Source organism: Pteropus alecto, unplaced genomic scaffold, assembly GCF_000325575.1.
Source record: "Pteropus alecto unplaced genomic scaffold, ASM32557v1 scaffold3, whole genome shotgun sequence".
Taxonomy (NCBI): Eukaryota; Metazoa; Chordata; class Mammalia; order Chiroptera; family Pteropodidae; genus Pteropus; species Pteropus alecto.
This window is the reverse complement of record NW_006442484.1, coordinates 47,603,895-47,614,254: the sequence shown is the minus strand read 5'-3', so window position 1 is coordinate 47,614,254 and position 10,360 is coordinate 47,603,895. Positions and strand designations below refer to the sequence as shown.

The window sequence follows — 10,360 nt, the reverse complement described above, 5'->3', positions numbered from 1 at the left end:
TCCCTACTCCCTACAGTAAATTTTCTTAACCTTGAAGTTTCTCATGCAAACCATTTCCAGAAATCTACCTCAAAATGTTTTAGATGGAAGGGTGTTTTTCTAGGTGTTAGTTAGCTTAACTTTTAAGAAAGGGATCATTTCTATTCCATGCTGTAGCATGGTAGTATGACACAGAAAAGGCTCAGTTTCTGTCACAACTGAATATTAATTTATAAGTTAGTAATTGCTTCCTCAGGTCACCTGTCCTGAATTCTCCCTTTGCTCGTTGATTTTAATAACTTTCAGTTGGCAATGCTATACACGTAGTTTGTGAAATATTTTTCACAGTAACTGTAAATGGCTAAGTTTTATCATGAGGACCCTTCTCTGGCCCTCTTCCAGCCACTCAAGGGATAAGAAGTCTGTGGGAATCTACTCCCTGGAACCCATGGCCCCCGTTCTAGATCAGGCCCCAGTATGCAGGACCCTAAAATTCCCTGTTCACATAGCTTTAATTTTATTCTACAGCCTGTACAGGATTTTTTCTTTGGATTCATTCACCCAAGGACAGACCACCCACCAGTGCATGTGCCTTTAGGCCTGAGGGGTGCCCAAGGGTGGCTATTTAAAGGGGTGGGAATAGAGCTTGGATGTGTGGGCTGGACTGCCTACGTATGTGTGTGAGGCAACTTGCAGTGCAGGACAGAGCTGGAGGTGGGAAGAGAGTGGGGAATGCTTTGGGCCAGGACTGGCTCTCCTATACTGCCAGCTTTCCAGCTTGAGTTCTGGAGTGTCCAACCTGGCCCTGCAGACTTTATTATAAAACATGTATTTGTCAAGGTGAAAAAAATACAACATTTTATTTCACAATTATTTGTAGGCTTAATTTACATATTTCAAATATTTATACATATGGTAGAGGGACTTCCATTTGTACTCTTGCCCTGAGCTCTGCATATATTAGGGGCAGGCCTAAATCAAAGTCTTTCATAGCCTACAAAACTAAGGGCATACATTTACTATCATCACTCAGTCAAATAATGATCCTGCTCATTTCTAAGCCAATCTAATGAATTCCACACCTAATGAATTTATAAGAAAAAAAGGAAAAAAAAAAAAAAAGAAAAACATCTCAAGCTAAAATAGAGATATTCTATTAAAACAAACATGACCTTCCAATATGGCTTAAAAGGATTTACCTAAGAAGAGCAAATTCCAAGTTTTAATAGACTCCAATATGCTACCATATTAGAGTACCACATATTATGGTACCATAATATGTACCATATTAGAATGAGATCAGGAGGAGATGAAGTAAAGAGGGTGGGTGGAGCTTTTGTACCATGCGAATTCTGTAGCGCCCCTAAGCAAACATGGCGGTGATCCTGTGTGTGCCACTTCGGGGCAGAGAGACCAGCGAAAATGGTGCTCTCGAGGCACTTCTATCCCAGACATCTTCTCTGGTTAATAAAGGTAAGGCTTTTTCTTGAACTATTTGGATTATAATAGTGGCAGAGTTGGATAAGTTTATATGACTGGAAGCTATCATCTATAATCATCCTCAGAAAAAGACCACTGCATTATAATTAGTTCTCGAAAATAGATCACTTGAATATGTTGTAATCAAGCAAGAATAGAAATAGGAATATAAACCAGAAGACTTGCTATAGGCAAGAATAGAAACAGAAATAGAAACCAGAAGATTGGCTATAGGCAATAAGTGTTGTCTATCATTTTTACTTGATGAACTACTGACTGGTTGCTTAAAAAGAAAATTCTTTAAAAAGATTTTTTTTCTGTTTTGAGATGCTGCTTTTTTTGACCTCCACACATTCAGAAGCCTGCATGCCTTGAGTAATGCCATCAGTTGGTTCTGCTATCTTACTTAACATGTCCATAAGGATCAAAAATACAGGACAGACTCATTGAGGCTGTTTAAAGTAATTGTTTTATCTCTTCCTTAGAAAGCATATTATGCTATTTTTTCCTTACTGTTATAAGATATTATTTACCTTGACAAATGTGAGTTTGCAAATGCAAACACTGCTTTTGGTATTTCTAATGGTTACTTCTCCATAATGCTCTATCCATCTCCTCCCACTGAGAATGTTGTGTATGCATGTAGTGACTTTATTCCACACGTAGAAATCTCCATACCTAGTGAAGAATACAAAATTGATTAAAAACAATGAGGGTCACACACATATATTAGTATTTCTACTAATGAGAATATTCTTTGGCCAAAGTGTCCTTTCATTTTCCTCTTATTCTTTGTTGAAAGTTTCTGTGTAATCAAGAATATTTATGACACGATTCATTCATTTGAGAAACAAGCCAATGCTTTTTACGGGCCAGGTGCTAAAGCTACCAAGTTGAATAGGGCCTATTTCTTGCTCTCTTGGAGCCAACAGTATAGCAGGGGTAGATGGACATGTCAACAAATACTTATAATAAGATATGAGAACATGGAAGGGGTGTCCTTAGTCCTCAGATCTTCCTGAAATGTGGGGTGAATGTCAAGGAAGACTTGCTAGAGGAGGCTGGGGAAAGCATCATAGGATAGAAGAGCACAGCACATCTGGGGACCTGCAAGTGGTGTGCTATCAGTGAGTGCGTGTGGCAGGAGGCAAGGAAAAGGTATGATGGGGCAGAACAGGAAAGGCCTTCAAGACACACCAACGAATCTAGATATACCCCGCAGGCAATGGGTCATCCTGGAAGGATCTGAGAGAAGAGAGAGGCAGATAGGGCATACATTTAAGAAAGATTACTCTGAAGCATTGTTTCACACTCTGAATTAAGACCAAAAATGTGAATAATTCCTTGGGAAAAGACTGACAAGCATAACTAAGATGGTACACATCCAATGCAAATTCCAGGGAGTAAGGTTACAGATTTTCTGTCAATGAACAAGATTTCATAGCTTGAAATCATATTGCATGTTTTATATATATATATTTAAATAAAATGTTACTTCAAAATAAAATAAAATGCTTCTAAGTTTCAAAAAATATGAGTTGGTATGATGCAGGCATTATATACACCTGGGAAAACTTTTGTCCTCATGAGTTTGAAAAGATTTAAAGTTTATTTTGTGGTCCTAGGAATTCCTCCCCCTCCCCGTCTTCCTCAATATCCAATCCATCAGTAAATCCTATCATTCAAACAGACAAAACCCAAACCAAACCAACCAACTGAAGCCAGAAACAAAACCAATCAAGCCTTTGGCCTCGATGAAAACTTCAATTAATATAAAAAGATTTACTGGCTGTCTCCACTAGAAAACGACTATAAAAGGATTCCATCACTCCTCCTTAATAAAATAACATAGAAATTAAAAATAGCTAGGATCTAAGATGAACTCAAAAGTGAAAAATTATATAGAAAAGAAATGGCTAAAAAGAGACCCATATTAAATGCTAACTAACACAGTGACTGGGACAGGTAGGTACCTGGTGTCGACTGATGAATAGATGATGTGAAGAGATAAATAGGAAGCTTTAATACACACGCTAAAGTTCTCATTCATTTTTGTGGGAGACCATTCTCAAAATTTTGGTGATGTTAACAGACACTTTGGCCATACAGGGAAATGGACCCTTGGTACCATCTAGAGTTTCAAACACCTATTTCCAATTTAGGAAATCAGATAAGAGACCAAAATGATGACAAGAGCCACCTACTTTGGAAGCATGACATTCAGTGTTCCAACAGGCAGGATTTCCATAGACTTCCCCCAGAACTTGTTTTTCCATCTGATATCTAAATGACATAAACAGATGATAAGAAATATATACTTCATATTTTATAGAATAATGACTTACTTATTCTACAAAAACTAACTTTTGTATTATACTTTACATTTTACAAAAGAACCTTTGTAATCATAACTGATTCTATATTGTTGATTTAACATGACAAGTGCCTAAGGATGGCCCAAGGTGAAAAGATTGTGAACCAAAAAAAAAAATCTACTATCAGTTTTTCCATAATACATGCTCCGTATTTATTTTCAACTAATAAACTAGGAAAAGCCTGGAATAATGTATGTGTACATATTCACATACACATATACTTCGCTATGTTTTAATGTGTACATAAATATTGTTATAAGTTTTAACTAAATGGTGGAAACAGTTTATACATATACAGTGAGGCATATAGCAAAAATAAAGGCAGTATGACAATTCCATTGAAATATATACACATTTATTTGAAGAGTTATATGATTTGGGAGAACAGTACAAAATAAAACCTCTAAACACAGATAGGTAAGATTTATGAGAAAGTGGTATTAACTTAATGAACATGTTTCTACACTGGTTAAGGTTTGGCCCAGGGCCCAGCACTTTATCTCACATGATAGCTTTATGTTTTACTCATGATTATTACCTGTGCCTTCGTAATAACCACCTGGCCTCATTTTGATGAACTTAGTGCTGTTTCCACAATATTTTTGACTCTTCGTTATGACCAAGAAATGATTTATTTTCTTATTTTGCAATAAAGTGCAGTTACAGATCTCTTTCATTCTGTATGTTTCCAGGTTGAAGAAGTGCATATGAGAAGTATCGCTCTGTGAGCAAATAAAGCACCCTTCCAAACATGAAGGAACTATTTATACTTAATGGTCAAATTTACATATATCGCCCTTCTAAACAGATTTCAAAACATTTTATTTTAGGCAAGTTTGTAACATTCTGACTGGACAATGGGCGTTGATTAAAGAGGCTGCAAACCCCTGAGCTTCAATGAATTAAAGACCAGAAATCACCACAATGTTTACACATCTAGACTGTGACCAAAGATGATGAGCCACAGAGCCTCCCTTCAGGATTAAGATCTCTTTGCACACCCTCAGGAAGCAAGAAGGCAGCATATATAACTTCTATGTTATAGGTAGACAATGAGTCAAAGTGACAGCCCCAAACTGGCACAGTGAGCACGGAGCTTTGCTGTCCCATTGGGCTTTGCTTCCTAGGTAAACATTCTCGCCTCCTAGATAACATGCTTTAAACCAGAAAATCTAATTCCTCAAGCTGAACTCTCCACCAATTACAAACGTTCTCCGAGTCCCAAAGGTACAAATCTAAACTGAGTACAGTGAACTCTTGGAAACTAGAAACTGTTTCATAGGCTCATCAATTGGACTTTTTAAGTTGTAACTGAAAAACAAACCTTGCCAAAACACAAAATTCTTGGATTCACAGTGACAGGCAGAAATGGGTGGATGATGGCTAACCTGGTAATGAAAAACAAAACAGAAGGCAATGACAACAGTGTTAAAATTTCCATAAACAATAGTTTTTTTTGCAATATATATTGGCTATCCCTAAATGAAAGCTACTCTACTGTCTGTCTCTACCAGTGAATTATTCTCAAAATGTAGAAGTAAATTATTGACTCTTTTAAGACTTCATGTTCATAAACAAAGAACTTGAATAGATTTATTTAGAGGGGGCCATTACATAGGTAAACTAAATGAGTTTTTTGTTAATTGGTAGAATGATTGACCCCAAATGGGTTTATCAAAAAGCTATTTTCATCATCAAACTGCCTATGTACATAGAAGCCTCAGTGAGTCCAGTGGGACTTACCTGTTCTGAGAAAAAGCGGAATCCCTTGTCCTCTCTAATGCATTCATAAGTCTCTCCAAGGACAGGGTTGAATGGCTTACTTCCTGCTCTGAAATAGGTGGAGCAATATCCTGAAACTGCAAATGCAGCAATAAGAACCTGTTAAAACATTTAAGAAAGGAAAATAATATAGGAGAGACTACTTCCAGGACTGTTAGTCCCTCATTCCTCTAGATTTTACATACCCTCGTCAATGGGTGCTGACTGGATGGCACGTGCATTTTCTGTTATTTGCACAGACTCTTCATAAACTCAAGGAGGGAAAAGGTAAGCGGAAATGAGAAACTCCTCACATGGGAACCAGCAGGCGATTGAGGCCAAGTACTTCTCATTCACCTGTCACCTCATTTCCTGAGTATCACAGAGTTCAACATTTCCGAAACTCCGTTTATAGATTATGCCATTTACACAGTCTTAGCTCCATGTGCTAAGATTGTGGCTGCTGATGTTTTTCAGAGGACAGGTCAAGGTTTCTACAGTCATGTGGAATAGAGGCCAAGGCAAAGCGTACATGGGAGGTTGCATTCTCAGACTTAAGTGCCCGAACAAGTGGGCTCTCTTGGCATTCAGGACAAACTGATAAAGCAAGGCTAGGCACACCTTCAACCTGCAAGGAGAGTGATACCTTTACATCCTAACTTCAGAAACACTCTGAACCAAGCATAAGTCACAAAGTGTTTATCTTCCAGGAGAATTTCTTACCTATGCAGCGAGAATGTTGTGCAAAAACAAATATGCCATCATAAAGAGTTTTGCCTAAGCCTAGACCTAGGGTTGACAAATCCCACAGAGCACAGCTCTGTTATTTATTTATTACCATGCGCTCATAAGGATCATCGGTTTCCGAAGCCTTGTCCAGAAGCTCACTGTATTCTATTTCCTCGCAGAGATGCTGCAGAGTGTTGAGTGGCTCATTTAGCTCCACAGGCATAGAGACTTTGGATAGGTCTTTACCAATGTTGTTTCTCAAGATATTCCACAGGTTAATGTTACTGGTGTCAGGACAGGGAGCTGGCAGGCGTGTCCGACGTCCGTTTCGGAAGGCCCCCCCTGTAAGCTCCCCATTTAAGACTGAAAGAGGGAGAAAAACGAGCCTCACAATAAAAAATATTTTGCTTTTCTGATTTCATAAACCCTGGGAGGGAAATGACCTTTTCAAATAATTCTGACTGTGATTCATTTCTTAAGCCTTCATTATACTCTCTCAAGGGTGAATGGAATTATTTCAATACAAGGTTGCTAATAAGTGCACAAAACATTAGTATGTAGTTTTTTCAGAGTGTTAAATATACTAAAATTTTATTCAAGAAAAGACAAGTCAAATTCAAAAATAAGAAGGACTGAAACTTTTGGCTTAAGCAAGAAGTAAAACTTTTTCACTTAGCCATTTACCTAACAGATTTTTCAACCATTTGCCTCAATAGATTATACAAATAAAAAACCTACTGAACAATCAGCTGCAAAAGGAATAATCAGTGAGGGGACAAAGTGATTGTTCACTGAAACACCAGCAGTGTGATTGGGCATGTAGACAGAACAATCTGGAAGCTCAAAGGGTGCATACTTTGCCGAGAAATGTTGTCTGCAACACTGGTGTTGTCTTCAGATATATTATCACTCACATCACTGATGTAAGACTCATCGTCTGAAGCCTAACGAAGGAAAGAACACAGAAAGGATAAGAATTCTTGAAAGTTCAGTCTTGAAAGTTCAGAAAATCAAATGATTAAATACAACAAGATGTTGCCCAAATGAGAAGCAGAGGTCATAGTGGGAAATGTATTTGGCATATATGCATTGAACACATGAGGATCTTCCCTGTGCCAAAATATAGGATTGGCTGAGAGCAGCCCTTGTCTTTAAGTAGCTCCCTGTCTGAGCTGGAGTGGGAGGCTGGGGAGGCCAGTACATAACCAGAAATATTTCAGTACAACATAGTAAGAATGTACAAAAGAGGAGGCCCAATGACTCCCCTAGAGGAGTCAGGAGAGCCTGCCCAGAGGAAATAATATTTAAACCGGAGTTGAAAAAGTTGTTAGAAGGGGGAGAAGCACATGAAGAAAGGGGAATGTGCAAAGGCGAGGATCACAAGAGAAATATTTAATCTAGGAATGCTAAAAAGTTGGCTATGACAGAGGGTGGGGAGAACAAGAAGAGGGTCCAAGTATGAGAGCTTTTCATGTCAAGATAAAAGATTCTCATATAATTTTATGAGTTATTAAATGTAAAAGGATGATAGAGTCATACTTAGTTTCTGAAAGATACTTGGCAACTTTCTGCAGGGAGGCCAGGTAATGGGATATTGCATAGATCCAGGTAAGAAACACTGCCAAGCTTAGATTTAAGATGGCCACAATAAGGATCCAGAGACAAAGCTGCTTTGAGAGCCACGTTTGAAGTATAATGAACAAATTTGGCGAATTATTTGGGGTGAAGGAAGAAGAAACAGGAATAAATAAAAAATTAAGCCCCTCTCTACATGAGAAAAACATGGAACTAAAATGAAGCCAAAATTTGCATGAGAATAAAATTAAGGGACAGCATATGTACTCAGGGGAGTTAGAAACAAAGCAGATAATAAAACAGAGGCGCACTGGTAGAGCCATTCAGAGGAATGTGAAAAACTAATGTCTCTACTGCAGGCAAGAGAGCCGTTGGTATTTATTTAACTTCAAAATGAAAATAAAGCTATATTTTTTCTGCATATAAAAACTAAACATTCTTATGTAAAAAATGAGAAATTACACGAGGGTAAACATTATATGAAAACCACCCATAATTCTATCACCTAAATAAAACCACTTTTGACATTTGGTGGGTATTACCCCCAATTTCAAAATGCCTATACAAACATATTGATATATCTATCTTTAGATACTAACAAAGGGAAATGGCTTATACATTATTTTATAGTGCTCAATATCTCAATATATTTCCATTCTAATAAATATAGCTCCTCCTTTTTATTTGGAATGACAACATATTTCATAAGACAGTTTTAACACAAAGAATTTAACCGGCATTTAAGTTGTTTCCAATTTTTTATTAATATAGACAATACTTAGATGAACATCGTTGTAAATATACTTCTGTGAATCCACCTGGCAATTTCATTATTCCTAGAAATAAAGTTGCTGGGTCAGATGGGCCTCTTTAAGCCTTTCGTCCTACGTTGCCAAACTGCTCTCCTGAAAGACTGTATGTTCTTACCGTCAGTATATGAGAGCATCCGCCTCTCCACACCTACTTCAACACTATACTTAACCTTTTTAGCATCTATCTACCTATTCTCTCTTTTTAAAGTTTGAATTTCATCTTTTATTAATTTTTCTTATGTTTCACATGTTTTTCAGTTCATCATGTAGGTTACATTTTTTTCTTAGTTTCTATGCAGAGTTCAGTTCTTTCCAGTTTGGGTTATAGGAGAGAGTCACTCTACTTGCTTCAGCAAGGGACATGGAGTGTCTTTAGCAAAACAGTAACTCCAGGAATCACTCTTTTCACTCCTGGAAGATCCAGAATGGAGGTTGCAAGAGGCTGCAGCTGAGAGCAGAGATTGGTGTAAAGGGTCTTTGTATGATAGCTAAGGAGTTTAGGTCGTTATCCTAAGCACACTGGGGAACAGGAACATGATCAGATTTGCGTTTTAGAAAGATTAATCAAGCTTCCCAGTGAAAAATGGATTAGAAGGGGCAAAAAGGGAAGCAGGAAAACTAGTTATGGAGATTGATAAGGTGATGTAAGTGGGAAAATGATGGATGACTGAATTGGAGTAGTGGCTGTGATGCTATATGAAAATATGGATCTGAGAGTATCTAGGTAACAGCAGTTACAGAACCTGATGATGAGTGACTCAATGTAGGTGGTGGTGGTAGTAAGGCAGAGGAGTGAAGGAAAATACCCAGGTATTTGATGTGAACACCTGGGTAGAAGAGTATTTAGATAAGCCTTATGAGAAGTATGGGTAGGTTTGTGTTTTTTTCCTTGGTGTGTGTGTGTGTGTAAGGGGTTTGTTGATCAATTTGTTTTTGGACATGATGAATTAGAGGTTCTGTAGCGCGCCCAGGTGGCAATGTCTCATAGGCAGCTGGTTAAGTGGATCCTGAGCCAACTCTCACTTTCACTTTATAGACTTTAATATCCGAATGCTAGCCAGATAACTCTACTGAGAAATCTGATAAACACATGATGTCTCAAAGTGAACATATCATCTCCATGCCCCTTTGCCCTCTATTCTCTTGTCCCTCTCTCTGCCATTAGGTTCTCTCTTCTCCTGGGGGTGACACCACCCTCTTGCTTGGACTTGGACAACAATCTGCTTTACATCCTCTTCACTTCTGTATTGCTAGTGTCTGGTGCAAGTGGCAGTTGGGCTGTGCCCCCAGAACTTGGAAACAGGGAAATAAAGTTGCTTTCTGAGAGTTAAGTTATAGTTATCAAATGATGGGTCAAAGCCCAGATAATGTAGAGTCAGGTTTGACTGTAACCTGATTGAAGAAGGAGAAGGACTGGTCAGCAATGGGAGCTCAGAATAGGGAGCCAGAAAATAAAATGCTAGTAGCATGTCTCCAGCATGACGGTCCCTGTGAGACTGGCTCACAGACACAAATATCCCATCCATTTGGCAGGGTATCCCTCTAATGAAGACGAAAGATTGGAGCTATTACATCCTGGCCCTCCTGGCCTTAAGTTCACTCAACTCACTTCTGCTCCCATTCCTTCCTTGCTCACCAAACAACCTCCTG

General features: G+C 38.3%; 1 protein-coding gene across 1 annotated transcript in view; it reads right to left on the bottom strand.

Moving 5' to 3' along the window:
* OSBPL6 (oxysterol binding protein like 6) overlaps window positions 1–10,360 on the bottom strand; it is a 182,973-nt gene that overhangs the window by 4,859 nt on the left and 167,754 nt on the right. The window contains exons 15-20 of the mRNA XM_006921239.3: window positions 7,180–7,267; window positions 6,433–6,686; window positions 5,577–5,714; window positions 5,158–5,221; window positions 3,663–3,741; window positions 1,992–2,136 (exon numbers count right to left, since the gene is read on the bottom strand). Of these exons, the coding sequence (XP_006921301.1) occupies window positions 1,992–2,136; window positions 3,663–3,741; window positions 5,158–5,221; window positions 5,577–5,714; window positions 6,433–6,686; window positions 7,180–7,267 (768 nt within the window). The remainder of the gene's footprint in view (window positions 1–1,991; window positions 2,137–3,662; window positions 3,742–5,157; window positions 5,222–5,576; window positions 5,715–6,432; window positions 6,687–7,179; window positions 7,268–10,360) is intronic.